The sequence below is a fragment of the Halichoeres trimaculatus genome, unplaced genomic scaffold (genome assembly GCF_033239565.1).
Source record: "Halichoeres trimaculatus isolate MK-OKI-2021-1 unplaced genomic scaffold, fHalTri1.1 fHalTri1_scaffold_2, whole genome shotgun sequence".
Taxonomy (NCBI): Eukaryota; Metazoa; Chordata; class Actinopteri; order Labriformes; family Labridae; genus Halichoeres; species Halichoeres trimaculatus.
The window spans coordinates 31569369-31582686 of record NW_027437180.1 but is presented as its reverse complement, the minus strand read 5'-3'; the positions used below and the strand labels follow the sequence as shown (position 1 = coordinate 31582686).

Genomic DNA, 13318 nt, shown 5'->3' with positions numbered 1-13318 from the left:
TACAGGCAGTGTCTGGTAAGGTCTCCTGTGCAGTTATTTTAATCAAACGGTCTAAGCAGATTATGGGGCACCAGTGTGGGCCTTCCCTTAATCGAGCCTGTCTGTGTCCCTTATGGCAGAAACAGTAAAAACACAACAATTTAATAACCAATAATATATATATATATTACTATATTTTTTAATGTATGAATTTACGTCTATATGTTGGTTACAGAGAAACTGAAACACATCCTGCATTATTTCATGACTCCTCAAGAGACTACTTACTGTGCTTTTTCTAAGCACAAGACTCATAATATGCTTTCTAATAATCATACCATGATCTTATTGGGTTGTTGATACGTACTACTTAACTTTTATACTCTCAAAATTCTCTATTCATAAGAAATCAGCCTGCAGTGTTCAGTCCCTCTTGTCTAAATGGGGCCTGTGGTGCTTTGTGTCATAACTGGTGCATTGTTCCTGAGGGAGCTGTCCACCTGCGCTGGTGCTGAAAAGACAGCTCCAAGTATTGCTCCTTCTTTACTCCCCTCTCTTTCTCTCTCCTTTCGACCTTTATCATTGTACCCATGAGGAATTACAGTCTGACTTCTGCTCCCCACTTACGGTACACTTCAGCAAACTTCCCCTGAGCCCACAGGTCACTGACTTAAACACAGTTCGGATGAAAGCACCTTGCAGGCTACACTTACTCTGCTGCTTTGCAGGGGATCTGCATCCATGTATGACTAACACATGAAGGCACATAGCATGTAGCAGTCTGTCTAGCCCTCCAGATGTGGGTTAAAAGATGGGACATGTCGGTTTAATCCTCTGATGGTGTGACCGGATCATGCACAGCCCCCTGCCCCCCACATTGTGGAGACACGCTCCCCTTTTGTGCGTATGTTTGGTTTCAAACCAGGCTTTTCAACTTTAAACTAGTTCACACCAGCATATTACCTATGATAACTAGAGCACTGCATTATTTCATCAGTGTGTGTGCGTGTGAGTGTGTGCATGTGGAGGCAACATTCTTGGGTATCCAGGAGAGAGCTGCGTTTCACAGTTCACAGCATCAGAGCGCGCTCGAGAGGCGGAGCCGTCAAGTGACCCGGTTAGACGTAGAACAAGCAGACTCCTGTTCCATCCTTTCAGATTTGGGGGAGTCTCTGTCTGAGAGAAAGGCACAATGTCTGACTGCAGAAGACAGTGGAACCGGGAGGATGAGCTGCCGGTCTACCTGGCGGGGCCGATCACCACCGGGCCGAACCAGAGAAAGAGCTTCGGCATGTTCAGCTCTGTGGAGGGAGCGTTTGATAGCAAGACTATAGACTTCGATAACTACGCGGTGGGGAGGAAAGGGAGCCGCACCCCGAGGAGTGGGAGCCGGGAGAGGCTCTTGGATACCGGTGACCCGATCGGGAAGACTCCTGGCGAGACCCGGGAGGGGTCACAGAGCAATTCACCAGGGGAGAAAGACGAGGGACGCCCTGGTGTGGGAGTCAGATTTTCATCAGAGAGTGAAAGCCAAAATGGAGAGGTAGGGTTAAAGACTTCCCCTGGGCATTTTTTTTCTTTCTGTCTGCTCTTTGGTTGACATCTTGATGACTGCCAGACTCCCAGATAGGCATTACCATGTAACTACAGTAGGCAAATACAAAAGACAAGACAACAAACAAAACCACAAACAACAATTCATGCTAATGAGAGCCCCTTTATTTATTGGGGAGTAGTGTGGTTGTCCTCACTTTATTTTCTATCTGTCAAAGAGTTTTTAATTCTGAGAAAATACCTTGGTCTGCATTAATAATTAATTTTGTGGTGCATTGCAGAGTGGCTATTTCACTTAAAATCTGTGCCACTCAAATAAAAACATATGAAATGATGTTAGATACATTTTCTCGTCGCTACGTGATTTTAGGGGTCTGTGGAGCAGTGACAGCATCCATGGCCGTATTGTTTGTTGTTTATGTGCGCGCGTGCTGGGGGTGTGTGAGCTGCATCAGTTTTAACTGTGACGAGAACGCTTTCTTTCTGCACGCGCGCACGCACAAGACCGTCACCTGTCACTTGGAGAGCGCGCTCTACGTATACCGACGTAGCCGCACGGCGGCTGATTGATTGCTTTCCCCTTTCCACACGCGGAAACGGTAACAAATAAGAAACAGGGGACAAAGGGGCGCGGAGCAGGGCGCCAGAGTTGTTGGAGGCTGCTTCCGAGTCGACAGCCCGGGGACAGAGAGGGGAGAGCATGTCTGGGAGCGAATATCAGGGGAGGAATAGTATCCCCCACTTATCGGTAAGACACCTGGCCTGCTCAGCATGGGATTGGCCGGAGGAGCTCTCCGGTGGTATGCAAATCCCTGTTCTCGATGCAGGCGGATAGGGGATTAAACTCGCTGTGAGGTGGCAAAGTGCAGAGGGTCGAGCGACAGTTTCTCGTTGTGAAACAAAGGAAATGAAAAGGTGACAGTTCTGAATGTCTGTGTGTCAAATTAAGCGCGTGTTCTGGGTGAGGGTTGCACTTTGTTGTGTAATCTCGCTGCCTGTCAGAGGGATTAACTCGGTTGACTTGACGGTCGAACCAGGAGTCGTTTAGGACACAAAGGCTGGCATGAAACAACACATGGGTTGGAGGCTGGTTCTGTGCAAAGCTGAATCCTGGAATAATGCATGAATTACACTGAACAATTATATCACAGATTGATCTAAAAGCCTTCACTTAACTTTCATGTTAACAGACAACCAACACCACATCGTGTTGAGACATATTTCTCCACTGAAATTCATCAGAGCTGTCAGCTGTTTCTGTCTCAACCATGGATGATCTTTGGTTACCATGGAGACGCAACATCTTTTTCATGCTGTTGCCAAGCACCCCCTGTAGTGGTAGAGGGTGGGGATGCATGGCAGCCTCAGAAAATCATGGTTGTCTAACGCTGAGCCTCAGAATAGCCTCTTTCTGATTATACTACTAAGAAAAAGTGTTTCTAATGTCAAATAAATTTTCAAGTACAGTTTCAGTGACCAAGGGAGACATAGAAAACACTCATTTTAGCTTTTCTGAACCCTCACATGTGCAGCACTGCTTCGGCTTTGCACTTCTCTCAAGCCTCGTCCTCAGCACTGTGGCCTAATATTGCTGTAACGTTATGGATTGCATAACTGATTGCGCAATATATCCAAATGTCAGGATTGACTTAACCCCTCCTGCCTCTCACTCCTCTCACTCCTCTCACTCCTCTCTCCTGCAGAGTGACAGACTGCTGATCAAAGGAGGCCGCGTGGTAAACGATGACCAGTCTGTCTATGCAGATGTCTACATCGAGGATGGGCTCATCAAGTGTGTAAACAATCAAATATTGTCAAATAACCGCAGAGGCATTACAAATATTTGAGTTCTGTGACTACTTTGTGATTATTTGACTTCCTCTTTACATTTTACACTCTGCCTTCCTGTCCCCCACCCTGTCTTCTCTACAAAATCTTTACCCTTGGCAGGCAGGTGGGAGAGAATCTGGTTGTACCAGGTGGAGTCAAGGTGATCGAGGCTAATGGCCTAATGGTGATACCAGGGGGGATTGATGTCAACACCTGTCTGATGAAGTCTTACCTGGGCACACAGCCAGTAGATGATTTCTTCCAGGGCACTAAGGCTGCACTTGCTGGGGGCACCACCATGATCAGTGAGTGTATCACTTATATGATATGTTTTACTTTGGTATCTGCAATCTACACTTTTACAGTTTCATTTTGCAGATGATATTTTCCAAAGCAACATAAAACACAAGCAAGAATTTAGACAGAAGGAAAAACCTAGTTAGCATGACAAAGTGCTGCAGGTAATTTGGCTGCAGGTGCTGCCATTAAGTGCAAGATTTTTTTCTTATATTATGTAGAATACTATAGCCAAACAAGCATAATTAATTGCTACAACAGTATACTTAAACTAACAACATTCAGTAATTGGTGCTGAAAATTCACCAAGAGCTGGGTCTGAGGCTGACTGACTCATTCTACCCCCGAGGACAAAGAGGAGAAGGGTCAGCTTAAGTGTTCCCTGAACAGATGCATCTTCAGACATCTCTTAAAAGTAGAAAAGGACTCCGTGGACCATATAGCGTTAGGTAATTAATTCCATCATTTAGGCACAACAAAGGAGAAGAGTCTGGCTAGAGATTTGGAGCCACGCTGGGCTCACCAGGTGTCTATCACAAGCAGAGCATAGTGGGCGAGAAGGAGTGTAGACCTAGATGAGGGGACCCAGGTAGGCAGGAGCTGTTCTCATCAATGTTTTGTAAGCAAGAAGAAGAGCTTTAAATTTGATTCAAGCTGCCACTGGAAGCCAGTTTGCTTTAAAAATGTATTGAAAATGACTCATGACTTTTTTATATTAAAAGATTGATTAGTTCATTTGACTTTTATCTCGTATAAAAAATGTATGTTTTCATTTTGTTTTTACTAGTCCCTGGTTGTTTTGCAATAGAAGAATATATTATTTTCTTCTGCTGGCATCCTAACCGTTGACCTTTTGCACTTCCCAGTCGACCACGTCACTCCCCAGCCAGGGGGCAGTCTTCTGGAGGCATTTGAGCACTGGCAGGAAGCTGCAGATAAGAAGGCCTGCTGTGATTACTCTCTACACGTAGACATCCCCGAGTGGACCGAGTCTGTAAAAGATGAGCTGGAGCTGCTGGTGCAGGACAAAGGTAGATCAGTTTTGAGTCATTCAAGAGCTGTGGTCACTGCTGTAATCCTTCCTTTGGTTCCCAATTTCAGCCTTCTTTCCCAGAAACAATAGGGACAGATTTAGAAACCGTTTGGACCCAGTGTTGAATCCTCTTAGAATGAATCCATTGTTGTCATAACAAAGCTGTCATGGTGGCTGTATACAAAATTCTCTTGTAATCTGTTTTAAGTAAAAAATCACTTTTCATTTGGGAAAGCTACAACATCATGAAGTTCTTAAGCCAAGACAGCCGCCTGTGAGACCAATGTCTGCTATAAACAAAATTTAGAGTTATAATTCTGGGCTGGGATGCCAGACATATGAATATGCTCTGTTTCTCGTTTTCAGCAAGTTTTCCCTTCTTTTTGAATTCAATTCCTTTTTATCATTTATTATCCCAGCCATGCTCCTACTGTTTGACTTTGAAATGTGTTCCCATTTGCTGCCCTGTCACACATACTCTGATGTTTTGTTGCTGTCAGGTATTAACTCATTCCAAGTGTACATGGCTTACAAGGACACATACCAGATGTCAGACTCTCAGGTATTTCTGTAAACAAACTGAAACTGCTCAGATACATGCTCCCCTTTAAATATAAGCTTGTTTCGCTCTTTTTCTTTGATTTACAACCCTTTTTTTGTCCTTTTGACTCATCCCTCCTTCAGCTGTATGAAGCTTTCTCCTTCCTGAAGGAGCTGGGTGCTGTGGTCTTAGTTCATGCTGAAAATGGAGATCTGATTGCTCAGGTAAGTGCTTCATAACCTCTTATTTTTGTCTCTTAGTGTCTCTATTAACACCATCATAACCTGTCTTTACTCAGCCTCCAGTTACAGCAATTTGCTGTGGCCTCACATAATGGCCGAGCTCAATCAATATTTTACTTTTATAGTCCCCTGCAACCTGCACTGCGGTCGAGAGATGTTCTGGTTATATAACATCCCAGCTCACGTAGAGAGAGGAGAGGATTATTAATACAGCTGCTGCTCATACTGCTGCTGGGTATGAACAGTTTAATGCAGGCCACCACCACTTCTGACCATTATTGTGCTAATGATGATGATGTAATCGTGATTAAGATGCTGAGGCTGAGGGTGATGATAATGCCGACAGCTGTGTGAAAGTGGTAGTTGTGGTCATGGTGTTGATTTTCTCAGTTAATGGTACAATCATGGTGAAGACTAACATATGGGGAAGACTGATTTTGAAGAAATACAACTGAATATCCTGGGAAGCAATGAAATTAGGTGGAGGTCTGATTTCCATTCACATATTCTCTCCAGTCTCTCAACCATGTCTCTGCTGAGCATCCTCTTTTTTAGGATTACAATGGCACACTCTATTTCCTTTGATAGCATGACAGACCATGAGATCTCATTTTACAGCCAAGAGTTTCCAGCAAAAGCATTATTACAGCAGGCTTATGTGTAAAATATGATACGACAAGTACTGTTTGTACTGCTGACAATCAGTGTCAAAGGAGTCAAGATCATTTGTGTTCATTTGTGTGGCAGGAACAAAGAAAAATTCTTGGAATGGGAATCACGGGACCAGAGGGCCATCCTCTGAGTCGTCCTGAAGAGGTAACGTCATAGATATGTATTTCCCTCATCCAACTTTTTCTCACAGCGCACGTAGGTGTTAAACTTTCTCTAATCCTCCTTTGATGCAGCTGGAAGCTGAGGCGGTGTTCCGCGCCATCACTCTTGGAAACCGTGTGAACTGTCCCGTCTACATCACAAAGGTGATGAGCAAGAGTGCTGCTGACACCATCACACAGGCTCGTAGGAAAGGTCGGCCTCTGTCTTTCCACGCCATCACGTTCTCAATCACCTTTAGGAAGATTCCTCCACTGATTTTAAACTTTAATTTTTCCAACCAGGTTCTGTAGTCTTTGGAGAGCCAATCACAGCCAGCCTGGCCACTGATGGCTCCCACTACTGGAGCAAGAACTGGGCCAAAGCTGCTGCTTACGTCACCTCTCCACCTTTGAGTCCTGACCCTACGACCCCAGACCATCTCCACACACTGCTGGCCTGGTATGTTTGAATTCACAGTCACTGCAAACTAAAGTCTCTGGTACACCCTAAGCCTTGACAGTATGTGATGATGTTGCTCTGCCAAGCCTTCTAATACGTGTAGCCTCCAGTTTAATCCATGTACACTGCGATATGTAAAAGCTTTCAAATTAATGCAGAGTGAGAGCAGACAGCAAGCTAAATTTAGCTATAACCTCTGCAGAAAGTGAAATGCAAATTAGACTCATGACACCAAAGGAGAAAACGTCTCTGAGTTAATTCCCTCTGTTATTCCTCAGATATTAGTTTGGTATTCACTCCACAAATAAGTGCTGTGTAACGCACATTGTCAGACCAGCTCCAGTAAATAAGAGGACCGGCTGGAGGGAAGGTGAAGGTGTTTGTTTGAGCAGGAAGCTGCAGGAGTTTCAGTAATAGAGACCATTTGAAAGCTGCTGACTCATGATAATGCCATACACAAGGATGAAGAGGCCCTGACCAAACTACCTCAGTGTAGTTAAACCTACACACATGCACAGAAAATGCTGCTGTACAGTTTTGACTGGCCCCAATTCCATAAATAGAACAGGAACTAGAATCCTTCATCATCTGTTGCCTTGGCTACCAACTCTCTTCCTCTTCCTCCTCTTCCTCCTCTTCCTCCTCCTCCCTCCACCCTTTGTCTGCAACTCCAGCTTCTGTCTCAGGGTGGGTCCGTGCTGTCACACCGGTGGTGTGATACTGCGGTTGGATTTGAGCGCCTGCTGATGCGACAGGGTGTATTTTTAGGATCTTTTTCAGAGGCGTGAACAAAAGTAAACACCTTCTGCTCATATTTCACGAGGGCCGTGACTTCATAATAAGCACTCTGATGGCATTGGTGTCATGATCCCACAGCTTGCTATTACAAAGTAATGACTGTAATTAACTGATAGATGAAGAGCCTTAATAACCAGAGCTGCCTCTCTGTTTATAGCCACCTTACCACAGAGTACTGAGGGTGAATCTGATTATAAACGCCTTTGAGGTTATGCAGAGCAGCTTTGTGACATGATGCAGTCATGGCCTCAGGAACTGGTATTGCAGATGTGTTGCACCAATCTGACTATTTTATTTAGCTCTTTTATTTTTTATTTTTTTGCCTCAGGCCACCAAACATGACTTGTACTTTTACTAACATACTCAAAGAGGACACCTGGTGGCTGATAGGTGAAATGTCAGCTTGTGTTTAACTTGACTGGTTAACCGTGACTCTATAGCTTGAGACATGTCCTCTAATGGCAACATGCTGCACAATCCAGAGTAAAACATTCTGTTTTTTTTTTTTGGCTTTCACTTTAAGGAGGTGACTATTATAATGATCTTTTCTCCACCTCAGAAACGTCACCATGATACAATTAATCCTGAATGCTGCAGCTCGTATTCTTACCCCATCACAAAAACATCAGTCCATAATTCAAGCGCTCTCCTCTCTTCATTGGCTGCCTGTTCAGACCAAAGCAGATTTTAAGGAGCTGCTGTTGACTCGCAAAATACTAATTGGTACTTAAAATTAGATAGGAATGTACGAAGCTGAAGAGCCACTTGTTTACTATTTCGTATAATTGCAAAAGTTGTCAGTACACACTTCTTTTGAGTCCCTTTTTTTTTTACAGTATGTTATGTTGTGTTCCTTTTCACATGTTTTAATGTTCTTTTTATGATTTAAATTTCTGTTAAGCTTTATGACAAATTTATTTTTTATTTTTTCTGTTATGATTTTTCTTCTGTCGGAGTACTACTGCTCAGTTTCTTTTCCCTTTCTATCAAACATTTTTTATTTCTTTGACACACAAAAAAATAGCAGGACATTTTCCTTGTGTGTGTTAATGTAAATAGAAATGTAACCCCACTTTGAATTTGATGATTTCCAAACATGTTGTGGCCTTGTTTCAGTGGAGACCTGCAGGTGGTGGGCAGCGCTCACTGTGCATACAGCACTTCCCAGAAAGCAATCGGTAGAGATGACTTCACCCTGATTCCTGAGGGAACCAACGGGGTGGAGGAGAGGATGGGTTTTGTCTGGGACAAGGCTGTGGTGAGCAATGAGGACTTGGGTGTGTGTGTGTCTTTTGTTTTATTGTTAGTGTGTTTGCTTCCAGTGCTTCAGACATATGCCTCTCTATCTCTCAGGCAATGGGGAAGATGGATGAAAACCAGTTTGTGGCGGTCACATCTACCAATGCTGCAAAAATCTTTAACCTTTACCCCCGCAAAGGCCGGATAGCAGTGGGCTCTGATGCTGACATCGTCATCTGGGACCCCGAGAGCGTGAAAACCATCACTGCAAAACTCCAGCAGTCGGTGAGAGCATCAGAAAATGAGAAAGGGACATTATTGTTCCAAATAATGCATGAAGCTTATTGGTTGTTAAACTGGTACTCTTACACAACATATATACTTTTATATTGAATCAGAAGAAAGACAAGGCAGGAGAAAGACAGAATGAGAGGGGGTTTCATTTGGGAGATGGCAAAGTGCGAAATAGGATTAAAACCAAGACAAAGATCACAGGAGCTTGGACTTTCAGATTTGAATATAAAATTAGGTTAAGCCTGGTATTGCTGTAAATCTTCATTTAAAGTGATTCAATGACAGGGTAGCATAATACAAGCATCAGTTAACATGCCAAACCTCCAGACAAAGAGGTGAGTTTGTCGTGCGGACTCAAACAGAAATCAGTTTTGTGTTGATAACTTTAATTTATTGGGACACTTTTTCCATCCTCTTGTTCTTATGAGAAAAATCATTTTCCCCTTTTTACTGTACTTGATTCAATATTCTCTGAGTTGATATTTTATAACTGTACTTGGTGGAAGGTTACAGGCCCCAAAACACACTTCAGAGAAACACTTTTCAAGATTAAGTAACCCACTCTTCGATTTAAAAAAAAATAAATGCTGCATTTCAACTCAGCAGAATGGGTTTAGAAGTAAAAGTGTGCTCAGAGCAATGTGACATTATACACTGAAGATATTAGACAGCTTTAACGTACCCAGTCTGCTCTTTCACTCTCATACACCCTAATCCAGACTGCTGCTGGCTTTAGGTTATAATCCCTTTTCACCCCTCACCCATTCTTTTCTGCCATCTTCATCCCCATCCCCCTGTATTCACACACACTCCTCCTATATGCCTCAAGCCTCTCATTTATTCATCCCCCATCTTCTCAACTGCTGCATTTTGCTGCATGTATTAAGCTTTGATACAATGCCTGCTGAACCAGCACAGTGTAGAGAGACAGAGTTAAAGCTATCAGAGTTATGAATGGTGGAGTGTAAATCAAGAGCTTTTCCTTTGTTCATCTGCCTGTTTTTCTCTTCTTTGCCTTGTGTGTGTCCTCTGCACTCAGGCTGCGGAGTACAACATCTTTGAAGGTTTGGAGTGTCGTGGGGGTCCAGCGCTGGTGTTGAGTCAAGGTCGAGTTGTTTATGAGGAAGGCAAGCTGCAGGTTCAGCAGGGAACCGGACGGTTTATCCCCCGCAAGCACTTCCCAGACCTTCCTTATCAACGTGTTAAGTTCAGGAACCAGGTACAGTGGATCGCTGATGACAGAGGCAATAAGCTGTTTTTATCTCACACTTCCAGCATTCAGTGACAGAGTCCTTTGAATTGCTTTTTTGTCTCAGAAATCCTGTAAGAATATATGAAAAACACTTCTTGAGAGTTTCCATTTCATCTGGATTCAGCCAGATTTAGTTGTAATATGACAATGACGGAAACAGCATATCAGATTGTACGGCTTCTCCCACTTTTCATGATCGGAAAGGGTTTATTGTTGAAGTATAGATCCAGTTATAGAAACACACTCACTAGAAAACAAAATCATATGAACGACAGCCAATCAGCGAGACAATTACAATGACTGTGCTTTGTTGTGCAAGGAATGTATCTGCATAATTTGATCTGAATGAAAGAATGATTTCCCCAGCAGCTGATTCCATCAAATCAAATAATTACAATTGTTGTGATAACAAAATTAAAAAAAAAAATATATATAGCGCTTTTCAAGAACTCTGAGACACATATGTCATGATGGATTTTGGTACCTTTTTATTCAGGTGAGGAGCAGACAGGGCGTGTCTCGTGGGATGTATGACGGCCCTGTGTATGATGTCATTCCAACCCCTAAATACATCACCCCGTCTCCATCGGCCAAAACTTCACCCACCTCTCACCAACCACAACCAGTACGCAACCTGCATCAGTCCAACTTCAGCCTATCAGGTAGGTGACATTAATTAATCTTTGTAATCTTGAATGAAAACAAACTGATACATTAAATCTGAAAAAGCTCTAAAGGACGATTGATTTCAAATTCTTCAGTAAATAAAACTCATGACCATTTGATCATTCTTTCTCAGGGGCTCAGATTGATGACAACATCCCTCGTCGGTCTGGTCACCGTATTGTAGCACCCCCTGGTGGCCGCTCCAACATCACCAGCCTTGGTTAAGAACACCTGACTGTGCACAAAGTGTTAGTGTGTGTTTGTCGTGGGGTTGCACCTCTTGAGTGTGTGTGAGTGTATGAGTATGACTGAGAGTGTGAGCGCACTGACATGAATGAAAAAATATTGTTTTGTGTTGGCACATGCTCTTTTTAGACCATGATGAGTTTCATCCGTTTGCCTTGAGTCAGAAGCACATTGACACATCCAAACAAAGAAGAGTGTGAAATACAATCAATCAAAGAATGAATCTTTATATATAAAAAGCGCCAAATCAAAACGAATGTTATCTCAAGATGCTTTCCAAAACATTCAACAATCAACTCACAAGCTCACGATTGGGACACTCACACACACAGAGTTCTGGTGTTGGACCCCTCCAAGCACCCAAAGGTGACCCTAGTGTTTTGTGATAATGTTAAATCCTTTCCTGAGAGCATGACTTCCTCCTCCTCTCCTCTCCTCCCATGTCTTACTGTGTTGGTCTGCTCAGACTTGGTGCTCCTTCTTCACAGCTGAGGAAAAACGATTTTTTAACATCTTGGCAATATTTGTATTAGTGTGGCTCAAGTGAAACATACTGCATGGACACATCTTTTGATGTTGCACTACTTGTGGATTAGAGTTACAATAGAGGGACACTTAAATTGTACTCAAGGCACATTTGTATTCAGCTGCACAAACATACCATAAACTGGTAAATATATGCTTTAAGCACATAACGACACTCACTGTGGATAGAGCCAGCTGTTACTTTGTTCAAAACAAATTTGTACATTTTAACTGTGAACTCCAATAAAAGCAATGCAACTTCCTCTCCACCACCACCACATACTTTATGCAAATACGTCTGTACTCTCCTATAAAGTGTGAACGTAGACGAGCAGTTGAAACAAATACAAACACAGCTGTGGATGCAGATTACATTTCTAGATTGTTGTACCTCCATGATAGAGTGTCACAGTAAGACTCAACAATGTGTGTGATAGTTTTTCTTTGCCAATCACCCGTACAAGAAATAGATCTTGGTTGTAATGATGTATGCAACTCACTGCTGTAAAAGGGCTTCAGCTCCCACCCCTGCTCTTTGAACCTTTTTATTTTATTGACTCTGGATGTTTACTTGCTACATTAAATCTCTCCATGCTGCAGTGTTTTGTTGCTGTTGTCTGGTGACTCCAATCAAACCACTAACGATCAATAAAAACTTGACTGTTGTCAAAAATAATGGTTCTGCTATCATTCCTGAAATTTGAACACCATCTAAAATGACAAATGTTGTGTGTAAGATTTTTATTTGCAATACTTAAAGTCCTTTACAGGCAATCTCTTCCTGCTTTGTAAGCTGAATTTTCTCTGGCACAACTAATGTGGGGTTGATATAACACTCAATGCAGCCATCACTCTCAGGATGAGAATCTTAAATGCTGTAATTTATAATATGCTGCTGTATTTCAGGCTATGAACTGTCCAAAAGTTGCTCATCTGGTAATATTTCGTATGTCATTGTGTCGTAGTTCATTATCAATGGACTTGGAACGAGCCCAATAAAACTTAACACTTAACTGAAATATATCAGTCTGGTTTCAGCTACTGCCAATGATGCAAAACCTTCGTTTTTTTCATGTAATACAGCTAAACATCAGCTCTAAGAAACTGCCTAATGTATGTATTGGCTAGGAAAAGACCAGTGCTAGGATGAGCTGTTGTCTGTTTTGGCCAGGTCTTCGGGGATGTTCTTTTGTCTTGCACAAGGCCAGGTATCACTTTAGAGCTCTTCTAATTATGTTTTAAGTTGCAGGTAAAAATAAATAAATAAATAAAAATAATAATAAAATATATAATAATAATAATAATAATAATAATAATAATAATAATAATAATAATAATAATAATAATAATAATAATAATAATAATAATAATAATAATTGTTATTATTATTATTATTATTATTATTATTATTATTATTATTATTATTATTATTATTATTATTATGTTTTTCTTTTACTTATTTAAGAAAGAAATGATTTTATTTTATGCAAATACATTTTATTCATTGTATCTAATTATATCTTAATTTAAACTTATTAGCTCTATATTAT

At 42.0% G+C, this 13318-nt stretch overlaps 1 protein-coding gene across 2 annotated transcripts; it reads left to right on the top strand.

Annotated features, from left to right (window-relative positions):
* Window positions 1–1036: 1036 nt before the first annotated feature.
* On the top strand, window positions 1037–12444 carry crmp1 (collapsin response mediator protein 1). Of its 2 annotated transcripts, none has more exons than XM_074688566.1 (14): window positions 1037–1522; window positions 3237–3325; window positions 3484–3668; window positions 4527–4691; window positions 5194–5255; window positions 5378–5458; window positions 6224–6292; window positions 6382–6502; window positions 6592–6748; window positions 8663–8804; window positions 8900–9070; window positions 10119–10298; window positions 10828–10993; window positions 11131–12444. In XM_074688566.1, exons 1-14 carry the CDS (start codon window positions 1172–1174, stop codon window positions 11220–11222), a joined length of 2031 nt encoding a protein of 676 aa, XP_074544667.1. In that variant the 5' UTR covers window positions 1037–1171; the 3' UTR covers window positions 11223–12444. The 2 variants fall into 2 exon arrangements, with proteins under 2 accessions (XP_074544667.1, XP_074544675.1); XM_074688574.1 differs by lacking the exon at window positions 1037–1522 and adding an exon at window positions 2092–2281.
* Window positions 12445–13318: the final 874 nt, after the last annotated feature.